This window comes from Netta rufina (assembly GCF_964035555.1).
Source record: "Netta rufina genome assembly, chromosome: 3".
Lineage (NCBI taxonomy): Eukaryota > Metazoa > Chordata > Aves > Anseriformes > Anatidae > Netta > Netta rufina.
In genome coordinates, this window is record NC_140125.1 from 97,087,244 (window position 1) to 97,114,602 (window position 27,359).

Consider the following 27,359-nt stretch of genomic DNA (forward strand, 5'->3'; position numbering starts at 1 on the left):
AGAAGGGACAAATGCTTCATTTTACCTACTAACTAGTGCTAGAAGTCCACAGTAATTTTACATTCTGAAAGCTATTTTCAGACTGAAAATATTGACACCACGATGTGACACACACATCTTCTCACTAGACAATAACATTCCTTTCCAGTATATATATGTGTGGGTAGAAATTAGATATGCCACAAGTAAATTAAAGTATATTTATATTTAGGCAAGATGTTAGTTTATTCCATTGTTAATTGGTGAATTGATCTTTTGCACCTTCTGTGTAACGTTTTGCATAAGTTTCAGAAGTTAGTTGTTATACACACTTCAAAAATTAGTAGATGAAGGAGAAAATAACTCCTTATAGTATATTCTTTAACAAATACGTTTTTTCTTCATAGCATTCATGATCATTATACCTTTGTATAGGGTCAATAATTTTTCAGATAAAAGTGTGTTTATAAGTTTAAAGGGCAATCAAACTTACAGGAGCTGCAGGGAAGTTGGATGAAAGTTCATATGGTTCCTCTGAGATCCAATGGCCAGCTTCCAAAGACCACAGAACCTAAAATAAGTGAAATCATATGCAGAACTTTTATAATTTCTAAAATAGCAAAATACTTGAATGTGTAATTAGAACCAGCAGTGCTGTTAAAATAGTTGGTCTGATATTTCATTTACCCAAACCAAATGATTCTCAATAAATAAATAAATAAATAAATAAGAAAATCAAGCAATCTGAAAAGTACAAATTTTACAAATAAAACAAACCATTAAAATACCTGTTATATTTCTATACATGGCCACGTTCATTTTCAAGGATATTAGAAGAGTCAACTCTATTGTGATACCAGAATAAAATTTTTAAACAGGCAGTCAAAAGGGAAGAACATCAAAAATTGCCATATTATATCAGTTCTGATCTCTTGATTCAGTTCATTATTGAACTTCATTTTTCCAGCCTGTCAAGATCCCTCTTGGCACACCCATCAGGTGTATTAAACACTTCTCCCAGTTTTGTATTATCTGAAAGTTTGTTGAAGCTGCCCTCTGTCCCATCAGCCAGATCATAAATGAAGATTTTGAACAATACTGGACTTATTATCAACTCCTACAACTGTCTGGGATTATGAAATTATTATTTATACTACATGTCAGCCTGCAATGATGAATAGCTCTGATTCTGTTAGGCATCCTCCTCTGCCAACTGTACATTATAGATCACAAAAAAGGTTGCTAACAGAGCAGAGTACTGACTGTCGAGAAACTACATGATCATTTGTGTTCAGCTGAGCTCCAAAATCCTGGATGGACATGATCCTTGCAGACTTGTGATCCTGACACTGGACAACTTTCAGACTTCTGTTCCCATCAGGGCCATCACAAAATGGATAATCAAAGAGTACTTCAAACGTTCAGGGATATCTTTGCCTACATAGGGACTCCTCATTTTTACATATTGAAAACTGAAATATTTCCTCTGCCTGTCACAGAAATGATTTTCTATTGTTACGATGAGCAAATGAACATAGTGTTTGAACTATGATCTTACTCTAAGTGTCTTATATACTACTTCAAATAGGTGTATTTTCAACTTCTGAAGTGTACTTTTCAAAAAAAAAAAAAAAATCTAAAAATATTCCATCCAGCACTTTCTGTAGGTTGATTTTCTATGCCATTCTTGAAAAAAAAAAAAAAAATCATTATAAGTTGCAGCTGGTAGACCGTCTATAATTTTAAATCCTCATAAGGAGTGTTCAGAGACTCGCTTAACTGGTAAATGCATCATCCTTATGGGACCAAAGTTCCTACCATGGGGCTGCCCATAAGTCATATAAAAGATGTTTTGCTGCTAATTTCTAGATAGTTTAAATTCCGAAAGACGTTGATCAACCTCTGTTAATCATGAGTTTATTCTCCTCAATGACTTCATGAGTGTGAGCTGAGCCATATAGTTTCCCACATATGTAAAAGACTGGTAAGCTCTTTGGAAGTTTTCCACAATCACACAATTCAATAACTTTCTCCTTTTACAGATATTTGAACTTTGCAAGGTACTTCCTGTAATTATCACTTGGCAAGACTTCATTGAGTCAAAAAAGCATCATTACCCACCAGTGACAGACAGCAGAGTTCATACACTCAACCTTAAAAACATATGCACCCAATACCTTGCTGCTCCTACAGCAACAGGTAGTATTAAGTTAACAAGAGGTATATATGTACAATCTCCAAAATGGGATACATGAATTTTGTTAGAAAGTAAATCTCTATATTTAGGATCATTTACCTCTTGCAATCACATTTTGCCTATATGGTTCTCCAGACTTTTCAAATATATTATGTCTGTTTCTCACTGTTACCATAGCCACCCACCAATAAACTGTTGCCATTATTCACCTTAGAACAATCTGAATTTCACCAGTACATGAAAGTACCATCATGCTTGATTCACAGCTTTTCTGTTTGTTTGTTTGTTTGTTTTGTTTGCCAAAAAATTATTTTGGATAAAGTTGTTTTTAAATCCATATATTATTAGTTTTCATTTAAATTACTTTATTCATAAAACTTCATAAGCAGTATTGTGAGATGTTCCCTTGGACAAAAATTGGCATAATACATAATAAGCATGATATGTTTATCCTTTACTATGTTACAGATCACAAAATGAAACAAGATTATAAACTAAACAGACTGATAATAAGCTATTAATGTAAATCTTATTTTCCCACATACAATTCTGTATGTGGGAAAAAGTCCATCTCTTAACTTTCCATAAAGAGTTCTTTTGCCCATATTCTTGCGCTACTGGAAGCAAAATGCAAACAATTTAGAAAGCAATCTTAGCATTATCAGAAACAAATTCTATAGTCTGTCGTCTGAAGTAGCTTTTTCTTGACAACTTTCAGGGGAACCAGCAATCTCTTATGAAAACTCTTGCAAAAGCTGATGCTTTGTGTAATATGGAAAATAGTATTTACTTGAGTGAGGAGCAGAGGTGTTCATTTTTGTGGGCTGTTGTTAGTGGACAGCAATTTTTTGTTGATAATGAAAAGTGGCGTATCTTCATACTTATTGTTGAACTTCATTATTACAAAACCAAAAGATATTATGTTTACTTTTATAAGACATAAAACTAAATATTTGAAAATGCAACAGCTGTACAGAGAAAATAATTTTTATAGCTATTATAGCATACCAAGCCTAAACATCAGTTAAGTACATTAATAAGTCAATCAACTTTAAAATAATTCTAAATGTAATGCATTGCTGTGTTTAGCCAAGTAAAGTGCAACAACTTACTAAAAACCATTCAATTAAGACGGCAACTTAAGATTTTAAGTTATAAATTTTAAAATGATACTTTTGTATACTTTTACAATTACTTGTTTACAATTTACAATGACATTATTGAAATCTGTTAGCTATACACTTATAGCTGTGTACATTTATTGCAAATAAACCTGTTAATCCAAGCCAGTTCTTTTAATGACAATATAAATCAACTTTAACTGAACCAAGAAAACTGCAAATTTTAGAGAAAATCTTAGAGATGTGCTGCATGAAAATAATTTTTTCACAAATAATCTTGAGCCAAGACAGATGTACCATATTCTATAACATGAACATCATGTCCGTATAGCACCAAAATGATGTTTGTACCAAGAGTAATTGGCAAACAAAACAAATAGATTAAAACATAAACCCAAAAGATTAGTTATGATTAAGTAATCCCATTTCATTTTCCAGGCCAATTTTACAGTAATAACGTCTATCAATCCTTGTAGTATTTACAGAATTTTGTTTAGAATTGAATTTTGTTTATCTTAACAGAAGATGGATTAATGCTTGTCTATCATGGCTCTGGAATTGAGTACAAAGGAATCATATCTACTTTCCTAGATAAAAAGTAAATTAGATACAGGGTTCATGAGCAGGTCCTGCAGTAAATTATTAAGTCACCACTCACTACAATATTCAGTTTTCAGTGACACAAAAGCAAGAACTCTCCATTTTCAGTTGCTAAAAATTTGTTTTTGACTGCAGCAAAGACCAGTTTTCAACCACTGTATTTTCATTGCAATAGGAAAAAAATGCTTCAAATTCATGTAGGGCAAAAACAAGTGATGATTTATAATATTATTCTTGAGAAAACTGCTTTTTATTGTTAAGCCATTATGTGTTCTTATTCAACTGTTCCTTCAGTAGTGGAAAGGAATTAAGAAAAGTTGTAATACTTAAAAATATAAGTGTATATATTGAAAAGAAAGAGCTGTAGAGAAGTTTTCTAATACACGGTTACAAAATAAAATGTAACTTAAAAAGTTATGGTAAAGCAGCACAGCATATCCAAGTGTTCTGGATATAGAAATATTGGAAGTTATGAAAGAATAAGTAATAACATCTGACACATACTTAATTTCAATGGTAGTAGAAGGCAGTCTTGCTGATTAGAGAACACGAGAAAGGAGGAAATGACGGAAGAAGAAAGTGGAAAGGCATGATTTATTCTGTGGACTTCTTATACTCTTAAAAAATGTTTCCCTTTACTTTGATTAAAAAGAGTCTGGAATCCAATCTTCTATTACCTAATTTGATTTTTTTTTTTTTTTTTTTTTTTTAATCAAGCATGGACTATTTTATTTAACTCAGTAGCAGGCAACTTGTATGGCATGGAACATCATGAAGTGTCCTGCAGGTTTTAGAGCTACAAGGTCAGCATTGCTGCCAAATTTTCCTCAGCAAATCAGGTTGTTCTCTTATTCACACCATATAGGAAAATTTATGTCAAACATTAAGTTCTTAAGTGTCTGAAAACAATGTTTGACTAGTCATTATTTAAGGCCTCCCACTAGCACACTGAATCATCTTATATACATCTTATATACTTGAATAATTCATCTTGAAATATATGTAAAGGAAGTACTAAAAAGATTAAATGCCTAATGATAAATTTGATAGCTCTCCAACAATTGTATTTAAAAAGACCATCTTAAGATTTTTCAGGAAAAAAAAAGAAAAAAGAAAAAGCAGGCTAAATTCTCCCTTTATGTTACAAGTCAAAAGGCAATGAAAAAAGAAAAAAGAAGAAAAGAAAAGAAAAAAAAGAAAAAAAAAGAAAAAAAAAAAAAGAAAAAAAAAGAATATTCCAGTTACTTTAAATTTTAAGGAAGGTCTTCTGCAAGACAATTACCTCTGTCGAGAAAAATGTCTTGTTTTAAAAGTACTAATGATTTCTCCAAACAGACTGATTATTTTAAGAATCCAATCTGAAGCATTTTACCAATGAGAGTACTTACGGTAGGATTAGCTACAGTATAGAAAGGCATTTAAAGGATTGAGTGTTTTAGTATTATAAAAAGGAAAAGATTATTTTGCTTAAATGGAATTCCCCTGACTCGTTTTCTGCAGAAATCCTCATAGTTCCTTTGATTAAAGTGTTCAGTCAACTACTCTGGGTAAAAAGATGGAAAAGCTATGCAAACAATTAGAAATAAGACAAGAATTGTCATATGTCATAAGGTATATTTTTAACCAGATTGTCTAGTTAGACCCCTTTTCTCAAGTTTGTTCTTAACACAGCCAAAGATGGTCTTTTTTTTTCCCCCAAAAGACACACTGTTGGCTCATTAGGATGACCTAAGATACAATACCTTTTTTTCAATGGAAAATTAATTATCAAAAGCTTCAACTTCTTAAAACCTCAAAGGATACCATAACAGCTTCTTTAAGATATATAATATATAGGAGAAGCTTTTTTTTTTTTTTTTTAACATGAGTAAGTGCCATACATCGTGAAAACAAAAAGGTAATAGATCATTTTGTTTTCAGCCCAACAAAAAAATTTTAAATAATTTATTAAAAAGAAAAAGAAAAAGAAGAAAAATAATAAATAAGTTATTCTACAACTCTCTACTGTAGATGAATTTATACTTCCATGTAACTTCCAACGTTAAAGTTTTACAGATCTGGAAACATGAGGAAAGGTGAAGACTTGCCTTCTGTTATGCCAGATTAACTGGCTTGCAGTGGATCTCTATAATCATAGTGAGCAATTGAGATGGTTTGATCCTGACTGGCAGGTAAGCCCCCATCCAGTTGCTGCTCAGTCTCCAGCCCGCAGCAAGATGGGGGAGAGAATCAGAAGGGTAAATGCAAGAAAAAAACATCATAAGTCAAGATAAAGACAGTTTAGTAAGTGAAGAAGAAAAAAAGAAGTAAAAAAAAAAAATAATCAAAAACAAGCGCTGCAAAAGTACAAGTTATGCATGAGCATGTTGATGCCCAGACAGTCTGAGCAATATCTACTTTGGGAAAACTTCCCCCCAGCTGAGCATGACATTATACATGTATGGCATGGAATATCCATTTAGTCAGGCTGGGTCAGCTTTCTTGGCCTCTTTGCTCCGAAACTACACGTTGGTGGGGATAACTGAAAAGCCAGAGAAGGCCTTAATGCTGTGCAAGCACTGTTCAGTTAAAACACTGTTGTGTTACCAACACTGCCTTGGTCACCAGTCTAAAACACAACACCATATGGGCTGCGATGAGGAAAATTACATAATTCCACCCAAGCTAAACCCAGTACAGCAATTCATGATTATCTTCTCTTTACAGTAACAGTCTGGTAACTTTATGTGGTAGTCCACAAGAAATTTTGAGGAAATACAATGTTTATTTGATCTGGGCATCTGGGAATTATTTCTGTAAATTACAAAAAGTCCAAACTACTCATCTACGACGTTTCCTTTATTTTATTTTTTTTTTTAAACAAAACCAAACAAAACAAAACATTTTCCCACAATGCAGCAAAATATCTAATAACTTCCTCTTATTTTTATTAACCAGTTCTGAACACAATACATATTTAAGGACAAAATAGAAATGTATTAAAATAGTACACAAAAATTCAAACTGAATAAAATAACTTGGCTAACATTGAGCAGAGATGCTTTGTTTATCCTCTAATCTGTCCAAAATAATGCATTTGTCATGAGATGAAGAGTCTTCAAGCATTTCTAAAATATACACTGAAGTGCAGTACACAAATACAGTGGTTAGAATAAGTACTGAAAGACAGTATTCAGGGTAACGCAGAGCTTCAAACAGACGAGTTACCTCTAATTGAGCAAACTCTTTATGGAAACTTGAGTATCTGAACACTGCACATAGCGTGGACATAAACATGGTTGATATTTCAGCTATACAAAATAAATTAAACTTATTTTGTACTAAAAATGTATATTTCTTACCCATTCATAAGAAACAATCCAACATCCCCGAGCAATTCCCAACATAATATTCAAGGTACGACGAGGACTCCCTGTAACTACATGACTTGTTGTTTCACATACAACATCTGAGAACAAGAAGTCTCCAAGTTTGTTCACCACCTGAATTACTGTATTTTGTTCCCTAAAAAGAACAGAAGGAAAAGAAGACATGTTGAATGGATATGTACGATTATACAAGCATATATACACAAAACAAATTAACTCAAGTTTTCTTACATGTCCACCTCTTTTCTTTCCTCACCAATCATTTCTTATCCTTTTACCCTTCAGACTCTATCCATTTACTAATCCAAAATTTATTAGCCTTTCCACAGAATCCAAACAGACCTTTTTTTTTTTGTCAGCACACAATCATATCTACTTGCATATCAAAGCTCTTTTGTACCCCACATCTATCTCGTTTGTTTAAATGAAAGCTTTTTGAGTTAGGAATTATCTAACATACTGTTTGTGTATAATGCCCACTACAACAGAGCTTTGTTCTTGGTTGCTTCTGCAGTACTATCAAAAAAGTGTTAGTAAGAAATGTAAACAGTTAGACACAGCACTCTTCAGAGGATGTCATTAGGAGGTATCAGATTTTCATCATTTGAATAAAATGCTATGTTTAAATTTAGGGAGAAGTCTTAAAGTTCTCTCTTGCTACCTACACTGTATCTGAGTCGATATTTCAATTAAAAATACAGTTACCCTTAAATAAAACTGCCACCTTATGGACTGTGTATAAAATACAGAATGGCCACCTACAAGTGGAATTTTAAGTTGAGTTCTCTACATAGCTACACTGAAGCACATGAATACATCATCATGAAAACAGTGAGATCTTGGTATCTCTAGAGAAAAGCTGTTGCGTAAGAACATACTGTTCTCATTTGTGATCATTGTTATAAATGAACAGTAAAGATCTGCAGAGAAAAGCCTGGTTCCAGTGCCTTCTCTATTCCCCTCAGCTGACTTCTTGGAAATGTCTATGGCATGCTACTTAAGACAAAAATTTAAGCACAACCTTGAACAAAGTCTTATGTATCTCAGTGATGATCTTCTAAGGTAAAACATTTAAATTAATTACTGACATAACACAAGCAGTCAGAACATCTCCTGAAGACTCTGGGATTGTTTCATTCTTACTACATTTCACTTCACAGAAAGTAATTCAATTGTAATTCCCCAAATATCCCAGCTAAAGCAAATACTACTAAGAGTAATTCTAACAAAACTTGTGAAACATTCTTCACAAAGAAGGCAGCAATTTGCTTTGTTGATTTTTTTTTTTTCCCCCAAGAAATTTCAAACAAATAAAGGAATAGTAAAAACAAACTGGATAGCTAATTATCTTCATACAAGTCAAAAGTGCACATGGACACACTTAGAAATGGAACCACTGATTAACTGCCTAAATCCTGCCACTGGTTACTGTGAACTCTGGCCTTGGCTATGTGCATAATATCTTTTAAGTTACACTGAAAACTCACTAGTTTATATATTGGTCAGCTGAAAAAAACTTCCAATAAGAAAAAAACAACTGGATGCAAATTTACAGCAAAATTTCACTGAATTTGGGACTGAGAAAAACAAGAAGCTACTGGCTGTGAGCAGCATTTAATATCATCACAAAACCCAATGCCATGAAACCACTGAATTCATGTATCTTGACATTTAATTTCAAAGGAACTACTTTTGTAGCTGTAGTTACTGAGTAGTAGAATGGGATTTTGGCCACTGGGCTGTCCTTTGGAAGACTATTTTCTACTTTTTAGTTCTTTCAGAAACATGTCTTTCCTTCCACCTGCTTACAGGTTGATGAATCCCTACAACTGTACAGTGCCAAAAGCACAATCTTAATGAAAAAGTTCTGAAGAACAGCAATTTTTAATCACCAGATACTTTCGTTTTATGAAATAGTATTATATTTTTAATTTATTTAATTTACTTATTTTTAGAAAAGTCAACATATGTTAACAGAAAATAAATAACATTAATGACCTCTTTCAACAAAAGAAATTTTCTCCCCAGCTGCCAGGATCTGTTCTCTTCTTTGAGGCACATCACAGCCTCTGTTTTCAACTACCCTTTTCTGCACTGGAGTTATTATCTTTCCCTCCCTTGCAGTGATCCTGTACTGCATGACTAGCAAAGTATATTTACAGTCTTGGTGTTATCTGCATCCACTCACATTAAATACAAGGAAAATACTACTACCATTTTGCCTTTCTGACCTATATAATAGTATATTTGTTAATTGCTATTGACAACCATTTACAAAGAATTTCTAAAAGTACAGCCACTAAGTGCTGTTTCTGAGTGCTTGCTATGCAACTGTCATGATTTAATTACTTCAATCCTGAAACAGATTTGAGGGTAGTAGAAATATCCTGAGTTTTGAAAAACAATTTTAAAAACTGTAAGCAAATATAGTATAAAATATGGAATTGTGTTTTTCTTGGATATCTTTATGCTTTAAGAGTTTTAAGAGAATGATAAGAGCATGCCAGAAAAATATTAACTCTTCCCAAATATGCAGTGGCAGCTGCTTCTAATGTTTTGAAACTAAGTGGCTAAAAAGCCTGGAATGGCTTTTCAGCAACTTTCTTCAGCAACTATTTATATAAAAGAAAACATTTTAAACTGATGTTTCAAATCGTCTTTTAAAATTATTATTATTTTTTAATTTTTATTTTTTTTTTAGAGAAATAGAGCATATGGGGAAAAGGCTAAGTCTTGGCCTAGGAGTCTGAATCCTTCACTACATAAAACTCTAATTTTCATGTTTCAGAAAAATTCAAAACTTGGTTAATATTATGATTTTACAACTCTGAAACCCTGTTGAGCTCACCTATGGAACGATTCAGTCTGCACCATAAGAACACTAACACACATACGTCCCTACACAAAGTAGATAGCAATGACACACATAGGTATGCACGTGCCAGAATAACAGAATAAAATTTTAACACATGTCCAAAAGATGATTTTCATTTTTTATAGGCATCAAAAGATTATCAACACTTAAGTTTAACTGCATGCTGACTAAAGAGTCAAAACGTTTAATACTTACTCAGAAGACATACTCGTCATAACTAGTGTTCTTGTTGGCTAAAGATATGAAAGAAACAGGAAAACATCAAAAATGTGAAAAGGTTTATCCTTTGGAAAAAAACACTTAAATTAGAAAGTTTCCCATTAAAAGGATTAAAGTTCATAATTACAGTACAATGTGTGGAAGAGGCTGTACTAATCAACACATATATTAAAAACATTAAACTTTAAGGAGACAGAAAAAAAAGGAAACCTCTTCATCATATCTGGTATCAAAGCATCCAGCAGCAGAAAACAAGAATACAATTTTCCATCCAAAAAAAAGCGAAGGATTTCTAGTCTAGCATGCTACAGGAAAAAAAAAAAAAAAAAAAAAAAGGAAAAGAAAAAGGCAGCTGAACTTCAACAAAGAAACCCTGTAATTTAAAATGATTCCAGTTTCTTCCAAAAGACAGGAAGAAACTGGCTGAGATGCTGAAGAAACAAGATTATATTTATTTTAAAGTATAATTCTAATATATGTTCTTTTGCTCGCAAATCAAGCCTAATGAATAAAAGTTGACCAAATAATAGCATAACAAGGCATATTCAAAGATTACAGCAAGCCTTAAAACAGCAAAACAGGCATCTTAAAAAGTATTGTCTCAACAGATTCCCCTAGCTTATGTGCAAAGAGTATTTGTCCCACACATTTTAAATAAGCATTTTATGAGTTAGAATTAAAGAAAGCAGACAAAAAAGAAGTATCCTTCAGTTGTCAGTGATAAATATGAAAGTCTTTAGCATGCACAAAGGTAGGACAGAACAGTCTCGGAGACATGCATAACTGAACATAAGATGATCATCAAAACATAACATGGTCAACAACATAATCATGTAAGAGGAGAGTTTGAAATCATGGCTAAGACCTATGTAACTATAAATACAATTATGCGACTAGGTAAGCTATGTAACTACATAAGCATGCACAAGTATGTATACATAAACATTTTAATTTTGCAAAAAAAGTAGTTCGATTGACTTTTGTATAATAATTTCAAAACAACTCTATCTATTTTTCAAAATCAATATATGAATTTGGTATTATTTCTCTAGACATCTACCACTCCATAAGAAATAATCATTCCCCTTTTAATTCCCCAATGTATTACCACAACCGCAAGGTGTAAGCTCCCAAAGTCCCTGCTAAAAAATTCAGAGCTTCAGACCTTTAATTCCATGTTTCAATCAGAGTTAGAGCAAAAAATAATATAGTATTGCAACAATATAGAAATATAGTATTATAGTAACAATATTAATCTTTCAATCATAATGATATAAATCCCAGAACTGAGTTTAAATACTGAAATTTTGTATACAAGTAAGGGTTCTTGTGGCAGAAGGACTGCAGTATTGGGCACTGTACAGAACATGTTTGGTTATATGATTTAAGTCAGATGTGGGGCAACACTTTACAGTAGTCTTAATACATGTTGTTGAATTTACTTTATGGGATTCTGGAATACAAGGGACAAAACATGGCTTCAAAACAAGATTTTACTTTTCTCCAGTCCTTCTGTGCTGAAAACCTCATCTATGTCAAATATGCATGCTTCAGTGTAGGTATGCTTCAGCATGACCATAATATTCTCCTTCAGTATTTGAAGCCAAGCCTCACTACCATCTGAATGAAGCTCTTTGGCTAGAGGTCTGCAGTTAAATCCACACAAAACAACTGCACTAGGTTCTTGGAGCCCTTGTATAGAACCAGCTCCAAAGTGAGATCACACAGCCACAGAATTTTAGGGGTTGGAAGGGACCTCAAGAGATCATTGGGTCCAACCCCCCTGCCAAAGCAGGTTCCCTAGAGATCCTGATGTGCTTGTTCAGAACATGCACAACAATACCTGTCCTCACAGCTTTTAATAAATGAAAAATCATTGAAACATTACTACTCAGACCACTGATTTTTCCAAAGCTCTGTTAAAAGAGTTTCTATAAACCAAGGCCAGAGCAGTTGGAGATCCTACAGCTGCTTTTCAGGGCAGAGATGCTTTTTAACAGTTCCTTAAAACCTTATATCAGGGAAGTGAAAATACTGTGTTACATACTAACAGGGAAACCTGCAGCTTGTCCTGACACCACCCTGAAAAGTTTGCTTTTGAATTATAGCTTTTATGCTACACCATACAGCAAACGAAATGGTATAGTGAATATTCTGGTATAGTGAATATTCTAGTGAATGTTTTGTGAGTGCATCTCAGTGCAATTAAAAGACTAAAGAATTCAGAAAAAAATGCATACAGAAGATAGAAACTGGAATACATTTAATTCCTTCCAAACTATTATTTCATCTTCATTTAGAAATACATATTTCTGCAAGTTAGAGGTCATTTTCTAAACAGACAACATTTTGTTTTATTGCTTCAATAAGACAAGCAGTCCTCTTTAATACAGTTACCAAACAGAAAACTTCGCCAAACTATGTTTTAATTTTCAGTTGTACATTTTTCAAATTAATTGCTTTTTCCCCTCCCTTGCTATGCAATTTTTCTTCTATGTTATTTGTGTCTGTTTTATTTTCCATTTTGCTTTTATTGCAAAATGTTCTTTTGAGTTAGCATTGTCTTTTCTGACTAGCAAAAAGACATCTGGTGAGAATCATTATGAGTTCTAATGCACGTTTGAAGCAGGATTATTAACAAAACATTGAAAAAGATGGTATTAAGTTAACAGGCCCTTTTTATTTATAATTAGTCTCTGAATCTAGAGAAATTACATATCTGTACTCTAAATCAGAACACATCTCTGTCTGAATTGTTTTTTAGGTCTGGAATGCTGTCTGTATTATGAAATAGAAACCTATAGAACAGTTACATGTTTCAGCTCTCCTTATATGTTTCTTAGGAATACAGCTGCATCAAGCATTTCTTTTTAGAATATGCCAACAATAAGATTTTTCCAAGTCCTCTTAAATGTGAAGCATGGAGCTCAGAGAAAGCAGTACTTGTTAATCATCCTTATACATAAAACCCAATGTGATACTTCCTGCATGTTAACTGGCTTACACCACAAAAGAGGCAGCCAACCTCAAACTGTGTTTTCTTGCTTTTAAGTTTATGCAGGTGCTTCTTGGAGCTGTAGGACGGTAAGAGAAAACCTTTTTTTTTGTGCAACCTGCTTTTCAAGAAAAGTGAATTCAAATTTTGTTTCTTTAAGAATGTCATGAGATGCTTGCCATAAATGGCAAATGGACATTAAATATGTGTCTTCCTGGCCAATTCTTAAGAAGAAAGTGCATTCAAGGTAAGAATTTACTTGATAGGATTAGTTTTACATTTGTGACTGTTACAAGTAACTCCAGCCTAAGTAAAACAGATCTCATTTTGTCTCTGAGTCAAGAATCCAGATCTTTTTTTTTTTTTTTTTTTTTTTTTTTTTTTTCCAATAAAGGATATCAAGCAATAAGTACCACTCTTGAATTGCATTATGCCTTAACATTGACAGGTTCTGAAAGAAACGAGCTTCAGCATACTCTCAAACTCAGGAGCATACTACAGTGTGGTGGAAAGAAAAGACCTTCACCTTCAGGAGTCAACAAGATACTTCCTTTGTGTGGTTTGGTCAATATGCTAGCAATAAAGGACTTTTTTTTTTTTTGTAATGGAAGGCAGGGGAAAGAAGTTCATTCATATGCAAATAAAGTGCAAGGGAGAGAGCATTATGCAATCTGGTTTGTACTCTTCCAAGCCCTTTTTTCTTTGGCTATTGTAGCTCCATCAGATGGTTCTGAAATAGGTTCAGAACTCCTAGACATGCTTTTGATTTTTACAGCTGTATTCCAGGTGTCTCATTCTTCAGTCCTACCAGTACATTAGCTAAAAAACAGAGTCACATGTAGCATGGGAATATTCAAGAATTAGTTTAATTTCACTCTGTTTTTATCTAGGAAAGTTGTAATGAGAGAATCCAGAACTTTAAATCTGTTTTTAGAAATGCTCTCTACATTGTTCTACATTAATTTATTCTATTCTTGTAGTTGTGGCTCAGAGCTGAGAATAATTGGTAATTGTAGTGAATGATTACTATTCAGTAGTTTAAACAGCAATTATACAAAGCTATAATTTACTTTCTGGCTGACCTTCCTCCACTTATCAGTTCTTGATAATGATATCTTTTTAGTTTCCTCTGGCTGCAAACTGAGTTTCAACAGTAATCTCGACCAAAACCAAAACTCTGCTTTTGTCCTAAAGAGATGTGAAAAATGCACCCATCCTAGCCAAATCAATAATGCTATGGGGAAAGATGGAAAAAAAACCCACCCACCACCACCATCAAAGCAGGCTATAACAAAGCAAAAAAATATAACAATGTGACAGGTGCCTGGGAATCAGGTTTCCCTCAATGCCAAAGATCAGAAAAAAAAAAAAAAAAAAAAGAGAAAGCCTGTAATCACAGACATGGGAATCCCCAGAACTTCTGATGGCAAGATTAAAGATGATCATTAGCTTGAGACTAGTGCTGCCACTTTACAACTAATCAACATTTTCAGTTTTCTACATGTATCCATAACAGCTAACACCCATATTTAAAACAAAAACAAACAAACAAAAAAACCAAGCAAACAAACAAAACCCTGGGGCACACAGTGCTTCAGCAAAGGAAAGATATCACAGCAACTCAAGGGACAATTCTGCATTTCAAGGGGCAGGTTCATTTGGCTGTGATCACAAGCAAAGGCCGTGACTGACTTTTTCTGGCAGGTTAGTAACAGGGTAAGGGAATCATAGAATCATTTAGGTTGGAAAAGACCTCCAAGAGGTCTCATCAAGTCCAACCATTAACCTAGCACTCCCAAGTCTACCACTAAACCACATCCCTAAGCACCACATCTACACATCCTCTGAACACCTCCAGGAGAGCAGAGCAGAGAAGAGCAGCATAACATGATGCTTCTTTTTGGGAAGATGTTTCTTCCTACTCCTTTGACTGAAATGAATTGGGAAGCCTGGTTCTCTGAACCAGAAATTTCACAGTCAATCAACACGACTTGAAAAAAAAGCCAACAGGCAAGATTAGCATCTCTGCAGTGGTGTCCAAAATGCACAAACAGGAGTGATTCCCATTCTGATGGGAAGCCCAGTTTTTTCCAACAGGTAAATATGAAGGCTTGGCTCCCTGCTTGGCATTGCTCAGGAAAAGCAGCAGCCCAGTTCTCAAATGTCTTTTACTGGTAAAGTTTTGCCTCTACACTGTATACCATGAAACTTGAGAAAACATGGAGAGGCAGAGACAGAGAAGTTCAAGAAGTGGATGCTAAAAGGTGGAGAACAGAATCTAAACAAAAATATACCTAACATAGAAAATTAAAGTTATGTTTAAGAAGTGAAGCCAAAGAAATTACAAGGCAGAAGAAAGAAAAACATGAGGCAAAACTGTTAATGAGAAAACTCATACATCCAAGCAGAAATATTTTAAAGACTACACTAAGGCATAAACATATTTGATCATTAGCAGCAAATAATTTCCAATGTGTACTCACTTTTCCAAATGATCTGTGAGAAAGTCAGGCACAGTTAATTTTCTTCTGCTGAAATTTTTAAGCACCCCAAAGGAACCCCTTTAAGATTCATAAATATAGTTTGTGTCCTTCTGTGAACAATTTCAACAATTTAAGCATGGTGTAAAAGTGAATGTGTTTCATCTGTTCAGACATTAAAGCTGCTTATGCTTTAATAACTGGATCTGATGAAGTGAACAATTTCTTCAGACACTTGAATTATGACTGACAAAAAGAACTTAATAAAGCTTCAGCTGTGCCCTGACTGAGATTAAAAAAATACCAAAGGCAGTGGGCAACAATAGAGCAGCTTTGGTGAAAATTATGGTGTGATTTGTAAGCCCTCATCAGCCATCTGTTAGCCACCTTCTAGCCACCATCTGCTAGCCACCAAGGCACAAAGAAAAACAGTCCCATTGCAGATGGGATGTAGGGATGGAACTATATCCTATTACAGTGAATGGCCACTGATTTCAGCATTTCTTATTCTACTAGCACAAAGTACATCTATTAAGGAGTAATGTGGTGCAAGATTTTTTTCTATTTATATATAAATAGAAATATATAAATATTATTATACCATTCAGGCTTCTTTGTGAATTCATTCTTAGTTCTACAAGGATGACACTGGTAATCCATATATAGCTTAATTTTGATGAAGAAAAGAATGGTAGTATTTGTTAATCTTAAAAAAAAAAAAACAAAACAAAACAAACACAAAACATCAAACAAAAAACAACAACCTGAAGACATGTAAAATGCTAATGAAATGGAGTTTAGGAAGTATTTTGTTCGGATAGTTTTATGATAATTTTCAGTTCCATCAACTAAAGGATTTCCACCCTATACAGTCATAGCAGATACCAGTAAGTTTATTCAGGATATTCATTTTTCCAAGAGTTAAATTTACTTTTCTTCCTGGTGCTAAGAACGAAATCTTTGGCTGAATCTTTGCCAAATCAGCTGCAGTCCAGTGGGCTGTTTGGTTTTCTGGCATGACCATTATGACCCTAGTGTTAAATGTAACAGCATAACCCCAAACCAGAAAAGACCCATGATTTACCAGTAACTAGAGTTAGTCATGCCAAGCATACACATCTTCAGCAGTGAGGTATGCATGTCTCTAGCACTAAAGCAGAGAGTGTGTAGTCTCCTTTCTCACACAACATTTATGCACTCTTTCCCTCATGACATGAGTGAGAAAAGGAGTTACTTCGGTTTCTTGCTCCTAAGCCTCCCTTCCACCAACAAATTCAAGAATGCCATAGACTTTTAAGGAGAGAGCATTGATGTATTTCAAGCAACTTGGGACTCTAGGATTTTCTTCTCAGTGCATGCCCTTATTTTTTTTCTCATTTATTCTAGAGAAGGCTCTAGAACTACTTCCTAGTTGCCTAAAAGTATGTTCTGACTTTATGTAAGACTTTATTATTATTATTATTTGTCCAAAAATCATCATATCCATCAATCTTCTGAATAGAAGAATCACAAAGTTTTTTTTCCCTTATTTCATGAATAAAGTTCTGAAAAGGATCCAATACATAAATCTGTTGACTGGAAAGAAAGTTAGGGACTACTTTGTGTAAGAACCCGGGTGAATTCAGCTCTTGGATATTAATCACCATGATTGCCAAGATGACAAATTGCAAAGTCAACCATGACCTATATCACTGTCTTGGTACGTGTTTCCAGTGTTCCAAACAGCAAAACCTACAAGGGTGAGAACAGCAGCTGCAAGTGTCCCTGTAAAAACAGGAAACACTCTAAACTTGAGTTGAGATGAGTTTGAACCTTTTGCCATAGAAAGGGAGTAACTTTAAAAGATGTGTTTTTTTTGTTTTGTTTTGTTTTGTTTTGTTTTTTGCTTTTTCCAAATTAAGTAGTAGATCATAAGATTTCAGCAGATAGACCAGAAAAGCTAGCATGAAACCTGTCATAAATAGAATGATTTCTAAGGTCACAAGGCCTTAATTATAAGAGCAGGCCACCAGGTTCATCTGCAGATTTTCCTGGCAGGAAAAAAGTACTCACTCTAAGGTGCAGCAGCAGATGCCTGCAGTACAGCTTCTGTTCTGGAAGCCCTTGTCTAGATGTAGGAGATCTGTGGGGGATCAAATCACTAGATGGACAAAATTCAGAACCAGAAATGCATTGCAAAGGTTGGGTGAAAGTACTCATGAGATTAAACATACAAACAAGACATATAAAATATGCTCAAATCATGGGATACAAGAGTACACTTTACTGAACTATCTTCTGAAAATAAAAGCTTAAGCACTTCGTCAGTAAGTGCTAAGTCACCGTGGCAGTATTTTGAAAGTTTTGTTTTCCAGTTTTTACGAAGAATATTTTTTTTTCAGCAATTTTAGCCATCTCATATTAACCTTGCTGATACCTGTTTTATGTTTACCTATAGATTGCTCTTATAGCATTCAGTAATTTAAAATCCATTAGGCCAATATGAAGTTCTTTTATTTATTTCTTTTCACTACTTAACATTATTTCTAAAGAAAGAAGTATCTTATCAAACGAGTATCTGCATATTCCACTTGTATGAAAAAATAACATTTCTTACTGATATGATATTTTGCTCTCAAATGCTAATAGTACTATAAAATCTGAGTGTTTGAAACAAACTAATGATCACAGCTACATTTTGGATACAGCAGCAGCATAAGCTGATTTACCAGTAAAAATAAACTTTCTTGTTGTATTTTAAGTGGCCTATTTCAGTCACTCCAATGAAGCTAATTTTCTACAGTGACTTAATAACATTAAATCCTTCAAAGTTGTCTCAGTGTTGCCTGCTCAAAACCTTGTTTCCCACCTTCTTTGTCTTTATGTTGAGTCAGCTAGACAACCACAGGTAAACAATAATCAACTATTCACTTGTAATCAGCCAGAGTTGGTCAGGCACGTTCAGGATTACTTCACGAAACGTTCTGGGATCAAATCACACCAACACACATTTGTTTGGTCAATATCAAAGTTTCCTGATGGTGTCATGCAAGCACACATTACGGGCAGCTATATTCACTCTTCTCATCTCTACAGCCCAAAGCAATCAATTTGAATAACTTTCAATGGGCAACTGTCCACTGTCCCCATTACATCAAGTGTTTTCCTCATATCAGAAATGTGTAGATCTAGTTTCTTCACTGATAACTGTAAATGAGCTTCTATGCTTCCACCTTGTACGATTCACACTGGTTAAATATTCACTTCAATTACAAGGTGAAGAAACATTTCTATAATCAGTGTTTAAAATATGTACCTATTTGAAGCAGCTTAAATCAAAGTTGTAAGGAAAACATAAAGAGATACAATCTGTTTAAGTCAGTCAAATGTATATTTTGAACATAGACATAAAGCTGCTTTCTTGAGTTTCTGGCCAGATGCTTCACATTTTACAGTTGCAGATTTTTCAGGATGTCAAATTTGTTTTGCCATGAATAAAATATTTCCAAAAAGAAGGATTTTGGTAACAGGATCTAAAGATGGCCCGTTTCACACAATTTCTCTACAGGATGAGCCTACATTCTTGTAAAAATTTTCCTAATCTCAAAAATCTCCTAAATTCAGTGTTAACAACTTTACCTTCACCCAAATCCAAGAACTACAGAAATGAAAGCCAAGATGTATCTGTTTAAAAACAAAACTTAAGGGAATTCAGTTAAGTCCATACTATCGTCTCTGACAAAATATGGTTTTAATTATCCCTCAAGATACTTTTTTTTTTTTTTTTTTTTTTTTCCCCACTTGGTTAAAGAGCTTGTTCTACTCATTCAAAAGATGGGATTTTAAGGCTTTTTTGGAGTGTAAATTTACTGCAATTGCATTTCTGGTGATGTGACACTTTTAGGTCCTTTCAAAGATAACTATAATTATCTCATATCCCTCTAAAAAAAAAATGAAACAACTTTTTAGTTGAAAAAAGAGTGGTTAATTTGATATGCATAACAAATTGCTTTCTCCCATATGTTTAAATTGCAAAGTGTTTACATTTGTGACATATGTGACAAATGTTGTGACAAATGTAAACATCTTGTGACATAAGCAGTGAAATGAATACTTAACCCTCATACCAACAGATTAACACTGGTGTAACAAACGTTGGAATATTTTTGGCTTTACAAGTATTTCACTTTTTCCTCTATATGCAATGCACCAAAGAGCCACATATTTAATTACATGGAATTATTGAAAAGTGCACCACAATATGCGAACGTTTTATTCTATCACTGCAATCCAGAATCATTAATTTAGATTTCTAGACCAGGGAAGCCACCTGCTGACATTCATAGGCACTAATCCACAGTGTCTATCCACAACAACTCAGCATGAGAGATCTGGAACTGTCCTCAGGTATGGGCTGCTGTATCTCAAAACTAGGACGTTTTACAGGAACTACTTATAGCCTGATATATATATATATATATATATATATATATATATATATATATATATATATTTTTTTTTTTTTTTTAAACCGGAAAAGCTTGTTCCTGATGCCATTAAAGATTCCTGAAAGTCTTACCTATCTTCCCCCAACATGCCTGCAGTTGCAAGCTTGTTCCTGATGCCATTAAAGATTCCTGAAAGTCTTACCTATCTTCCCCCAACATGCCTGCAGTTGCCATTATAAACTGCTTTGTCTTCATGCTTTTGTTAGTTTATAATACACCTTTAAATAACTATGATTAGAAGTCTTCCATGTTAAGAGTACAATAAACACATCTATATAAATAGTATAGATACAAAAGGAAATATGAGAATTGCAATCTAAAACTGTGACATAAAAGTACTTAAAGTCATTATAAATTTTGACTTCAGCTAAAATACAAAAGAAAAAACCTGTTTTCCTCTCAAGGAAAACAAATGCATAACACGATAGCATAGCAGACAAATATACAGAACCTACAGCTTTTGATTTATAATAGATTAAAGAAACTACAAATGACAAAGTGAAATAAGCATGAAACTAAACAATGCAACATTTATGCCTTGCCTATTTCCAAAAGATTTTTATTTTTTTTTAATTTACTATCACACAGGAAACTCCAAATGCCTACTGAAATGTATTCACTGTAAGGAATGAATTACAATTGTAGTGCTAACTGTAGCATAGCACTGCAAAGTCTCAGGATGGACACTGTCTACAAGTTACACTCACCCAGAGAGCTCTTAAAGAGCTTGCAAAGATCGCAAACTTTGTTTCTAGAAAAAAAACAAAACACTGCAATTTACATTGCTTTGCAAATTAACAGACTTACAGCTTAGTAACAAATTTAACAGACTACTCTTCACAATGGGTTCCCAGGACACCAGCAGCATGACCTCAAGCCTTATATTGGAACAACTTAGTAAGAATGTATATACTCTGGAATTAATATATTGTAAAATATTAAGTGTTTTTTGTTTGCTTGTTTAAGACAGAAAAGGTCCAGAGATACACACTTAATTCAATTCAACTATCATTACTATCATTCAATTAAAATAGCTATGAAATTACTTTTTTTTTTTTTTTTTTTGTACTTGTATTTTAGGATAAACTTATTATTATAAACATCAGAAAATCCTTCATAATACTATGATTCAATAAAATCCCATTAAATCATTCAATAAATCCCATTAAATATACATATATCCATATTTGTGCTATTTCTCTCATACTTTTTGCTTCAGGTGAAGGAAACAAACTAATATTTTCTAACTTAATATTAAATATTTTCTAACAATATTAAATACTTTTCTAAATTAAAAAAGTGTTTATATTTATTAAAAAAACCACGTTCTTTTTTTTTTTTTTTTTTTTTTTTTAAGCTTCACGAAAGCATTGCAATTGGTACCAGAAAAGCTTTGCAACTTATTCTTTACAAAAATTTAGATACTTAGTCTAATTTAATCCAAAACAATACACTATTTACATTTCCTAGGGATCTCCAACACTGCCTTTATGAAGTTTGCACATGTGTATATACGTGTATATATCTTAAATAAATATATTCACAAACATACTAACAGACAATTGCTGGAGGAAGAGAAAATAGGATTTTTTTTTAATTTTTTTTTTTTTACATTGCAACAGCCAATTGGCTAGTTAAACATCATAAAAATTACAAAATCACATTCATAACATGACACAGAGTACATGCTGCTATGTTACACACATTTGAATCTCATTTTATTATGTAAGGCCAAAGTTTGGTTCCTGCTCCAAAAAATAGGAATGATACTGCCTTTTGGTTTTCTTTGTTGTGTAAAGGTTATGTTGGGATCATTTGTTAAGAGCAATAAAATCAAAACTAACACTACTATATCAGATGTAATTATTCATTAGAAGGAATGAGTACCAACATATCTGACAAATCTCCAAGCACTGTTTCTGCATATCACCCTTAGAAAGAGCCATCGACTGTGGATGTATAAATTTATACTTCACAGCATTAGTAAGATTTCTGTTACAGGAAATGAAACTCTTCTGGACAGGTGCTTTAGCTTAAAAAGTAAGCAGTCTTAAAATATTTCTACTAGGACATAGACCTAGAGTGAATTTGATATATATATTCTATATAATACTTACAGTTATTAGTTATACAAATAATATGTTTGTATATATTTAGGAAAAGAAGGTGAAGAGATAATTAAGAAAAGTAACAAGCAATAACATGCAGGCAGGAAGTCAAATTGTAATTTTAACCCAGAGCAGATCACTGAGCCATGGAGAATAATACTCTATTTTCAAGCTGTTTAAAAGGTTGAACAGTCTGGTAATTGTATCTGCTTGAAATTTTTACAGAAAGAAAGGCATTAAAAAACTTTGATCAAATTCGTTGAGACTCCACCAACAGCTACCATCGAAACATCTAATTTGTTTCATATCATTACATCAGACATCTTTCAGTGTTATAGGACCTCCCATTCTTGGATCAATTCAGTGCTTGTTTTAACTGTATGACTTGCTGCTATACTACTGATGAAAAGAGATTCTATTCATTTTCCTGTTGATGAGATCTATATGTAATTAGAACAAAACTTTTGCAAGGGAAAATGACCTAAAAAATATCCGGTGCTGACCCAGTCATCTCACTTAATTTGTTCCCATGCAAACTGAGCTCAAATCGTAAATTTAGCTTTACCCTGAATCTAGAAGCAACTATTGCATAAATCTTTATTCTGCATGGGGAGATGATCCACTATACATATATAAATATATACATATACATCCACATACACACATATAAAAACATAAAATCTATTCCATTCAGTAATTTATCCAAAAACAACAGACATCTTTTCGGGTTAGATCAGAGACGTTTGAACTAAAAAAGCTGGCTGACCAAGCTATACAATGTCATCTTGGCATGACTGCCACAAGTTTTAAGAAAGCTGAGTTTGAGGGTTATATGCATCGTGTCTGAAAACCACTCACATAACAATTCAAGGAAAGTAAGACTCAGAAAAGTTAAAATGGATAGTGAATAGAGCATGCAACTTCTATTTGCCTGTACAAAGGCACTCGGATTGTTCAAGAATGAGCTTAACAAACAATATGAGTAGTTAAACTGACCTTTTGGAGTCTTCGAGTTTTTCTCACCCCCCCATTGTGCTTATTCTTTTGTTCATTAAAAACTTTGCAAGAGCCATCAGTAACATCACACTCTGAAACTTTATTTTCATCACCTAGAAACCAAGAGTAGTACAAATTTAGAAACTCAAAATGAAACTGTCACCCCTTATTTTATCCTAGTACATAGGTAGAGCTAAGTACCATTAAAACAGCTAGGTCAGTAGTTTGCACCAGTTATTTTTCCATTTTGTTTCAGTTGTGGAAGAACGACACTAAAACATTTGACTTCATCTTTCAGTTTCTCATCTTGTGAATAAACTAATTGTAAAACTCCAGATTTCCAATATTTTGAATACTATATATTAACCTCAAATGGATAATAAGCTACATAGATTTTACTTCAAAATTTGCAATTTGTGTATGAATACACAAAGAAATATTTCAGAGTTTGAAGCACCGGTTGCTACATTTTTCAATTCCTATTGAAATATAAGTGCTTTCAGGACACACTGTGTTTATGTGAAATAACCTGAAGGTCTGAAACATGTTTTCAAACAGTTTGTAAGTGAATCTAGCAAGCTGTTAGCAGGTAAGGATTGCTTGCACATGTAGTAGGCATATCAGTTATTGAGAAAAAGGCACCATTCATAAGAAGGTGCTGTACTGTGCCTACCAAAAAGCAGTATTTTTTCATCACTTATTTTGTGAATTAACATATTTAATTCTTCAACACTGTCAGGATTACTTTTATAAATAATAAATAATAAACTTCTGGATTCATTTGAGAAATTAACTTGCTGGCATAAGATGAAAAAACTTTTTTCCATCTTTTGATCAATGGAGTTTTAACTACTGAAGATTTAAGAAGATCTTTTTCCCAAATTTAATTCAATCGAGTCTATTTTAGGCCGTTCATTAATTTTTTCATTTCAAAGAAATGATTAGTCCAGTTAAAGAAAGTTTAATAAATAGTGATTGAAGTGGCCTAAATTCAGCTCATCCCAAATAAACTTCTGACAACTTTTGGGAAATAATGAAAGGTACTATCCATATTTACAAGTCTAACAGCATGTACAACTCACGATCGCATTTTCCCTCTGTCAGCTACTTAAATTCTTAATTCTTGATGTAACAGAATACAAAAAAATGACTACACAGCAAATTATAAACATTTTCTGATACTGCTGATTTACTTTAAAATGCTAGCCTTTAAACTAAGTCAAAATTTCATCACTTTTTCACATGAAAGTTGCAAGTTTCATGGCAGTTTACACAGCACCACTGTAACATTTGTGTAATAGAAGAAAATGTGGCTTTCAGGTACAATTATTACATTAAACCCAGTATTTACAAAGTCGCATTTAGCAAAGGGAGAATGAACCACTTAACTAATTTAGTTTTGTTTGGCATTGCACTAAGGCAACACATAGAATCACAGAATATCCTGAGTTGGAAGGGACCCATAAAGATCATCAAGTCCAACTCCTGGCACCACACAGGTCTGCCCAAAAGTTTAGACCATGTGACTAAGTGCACAGTCCAATCGCTTCCTAAACTCCAACAGACTTGGTGCAGTGACTACTTCCCTGGGGAGCCTGTTCCAGTGTGTGACAACCCTCTCAGTGAAAAGGAAGTGTGCATTTTTTTTTTTTTTTTTTTTTGGCGGGGGGGGGGGGGAGGGGGGAAGGGAACAGTGTGAAATGATGAAATACTCCTGACTCTCTCGACCCAAATGCTCGATCACTTCAACTCTTGCCCCACTTGGGATTAAAGCCCAAAGACCTGGATGCTTGGATCTCTTCCCCGTTAGGGTCCACTCTCACTGGTTCTCTGAGTTTACAGGACAGCAGGAACAGGTCTTCTGGTCATCAGCTCAGGGACCTTACATAAGTAAGGACTAATCTTTGCAATCCAATTCCTACTTCCTCTCTCCTGACTAGCAGGACTTCCCCAGATTTTTCCATCCTCTAGGCCTAAATCTTCACTGTCTATTGCCCGTTTTTCTGCTGGTTCCTTTTATCTAAAAAAGCAGATGCTCAATCGTAAGTTTTCATCTTCAGTAGCTTTTCCTAGGGTATTTCTGATGAAGCTGAGAGAAGTTTTTGAAGCAATTCCATCCACTGTTATCTCTAAATTTAGTCCAAATACTTGGCAAACTCATGACGCTGTGATTAGGTCCCCCAAACCCTCATCTAAAATCATTGTTCAGTGAGTGGTATCAAAATCAACCTTGAGAGCCCTCTGAAGCATTATAACATATTAGACTGACTCTGAATTGCAATTTAAGCTTCTCATCATTCATGATTATTTATCACCAGTGAGAAGTTTTGAACCAGAATACTATCCTTAAAATTTCCATTTTCTTTGAGTTAAAAATCAAAGTAATGATTAGCTACCAGTTTTCATTCAGTCAAATCATACCTTTTTAACATAAATTTTATCTATGGCATTCTACTTTGAGAATATCTTTAAGTGTCACCGCAACCAAGCTACATCACATCTATTCTGTACTTATCCAGAGTTAGTCACCCTATTTTTTTCAGGATGGGCAAATGTCAAGTTTTGGTTATTGAGAATGCAATTTCTTTAAGTTTTCTAAAAGCTTATATGCCCACCATGTTCTTAGAGAGAATTGTTCTGAAACAATTTATCTATTTTGTTACATGCTCTAGGACAAACGTCATCAGACTTTGTAAATTTGACATTAACATAATCCTCTATTTTGAAATATTTGCCCTTTTAGTATAAATAATTAGTTACAAGTTAGTTCCTACTAGTAAAAAGTTTGTCATTTTCCAAAACCGAAAAAAAGATGATAGGCAGACATCTAAGCAAGTTTTCAAATGTGTGCTTTTAAAGACATAGACGGTATTTTAGCTGTATTAAGCACCCAACTTGGCATTCTGGACCTAGAACTTCATGTAAAAACTCATTCATCTAAATTAAATTTGTTAATTTTGGCACCAAATAATGGACTGATATTCCTGATTCCCCATCTTTATCTTGAGCTACATCCATTACACTATAATTGATGTTAGTTTATGCCTTTTGGCCAACTAAGATTGCTTTCCACATTAACCATCAATATCTAAAATTCACTCAGCTAAGCCTTAAGTTTTTTTTTTTTTGTTTTTTTTTTTGAGACTGGAAAAAATTCTAAGTCCCAGTTCATCCTCTGATTGTGGGATGACCAAAAAAAAAAAAAAAAGCATAATCTTGCACTCCTTGCCCATTATTATTAATTGTGGTAGCTTTGAGCTCCTGTTAAGTCATCAAATCTAAGTATTACTCTTCTAAACCGTATAGTTCAAATGCCAGCATCAGCCCTACTAAAAGTAAGTGGATGGAATGGATTACAAAGTAAACCGATTTACAATATGAATGACAAGGAAGATCTTAGACTCTCCTAGCAACGTAGATCGTTAATTTTCCCAAAAGATAGCATTATTGTGTGCCCATAAACTGATATTTATGACAGAGTAAAGCTAGCATTTTGCTTATCTTGTAACTCTGAGACATCTAGGTACTGACATGCAAACCCCTGAACTTGCTGATTACAGAACACTGAATTTTGTCATTTATGGCTGCTGTAAATTAGAACTATATATATATTTTTTTTATTTAATCTCTAGAAACAAACTTGAGAAAGAAAAAGTGATTTGGAATAGGGGTCTTTTAATATATAACTCTTTTTTAATATAACTCTTAATTAATTTCACACCTTTTATCTGTGACAGTTCTCTACATGATTTATAACTTGGAGTAAGATGAAAATAAGCAGTTATGCCAGTGCTGTTCAGCAGAACAAATGGACAGACAGCCTTGAATGTACTGTACAAATGAGCTTGAAGTTTGCTACAACATAAGCATTACCATTTGCCAGGTTAGCCTCTGGTTAGTCTCTGTATTATATTTTTACTTGAAAATAAAGGGT

The 27,359-nt window shown here is 33.6% G+C and overlaps 1 protein-coding gene across 2 annotated transcripts in view; it reads right to left on the bottom strand.

The window, feature by feature from the left end:
- MCPH1 (microcephalin 1) overlaps positions 1-27,359 on the bottom strand; it is a gene marked incomplete at both ends in the record, with an annotated part of 127,216 nt that overhangs the window by 83,549 nt on the left and 16,308 nt on the right. For both annotated transcript variants that reach the window (XM_084283869.1, XM_084283870.1), the window contains 4 exons: positions 473-550; positions 7,239-7,401; positions 10,336-10,373; positions 23,426-23,538. In XM_084283869.1, the coding sequence (XP_084139995.1) occupies positions 473-550; positions 7,239-7,401; positions 10,336-10,373; positions 23,426-23,538 (392 nt within the window). The remainder of the gene's footprint in view (positions 1-472; positions 551-7,238; positions 7,402-10,335; positions 10,374-23,425; positions 23,539-27,359) is intronic.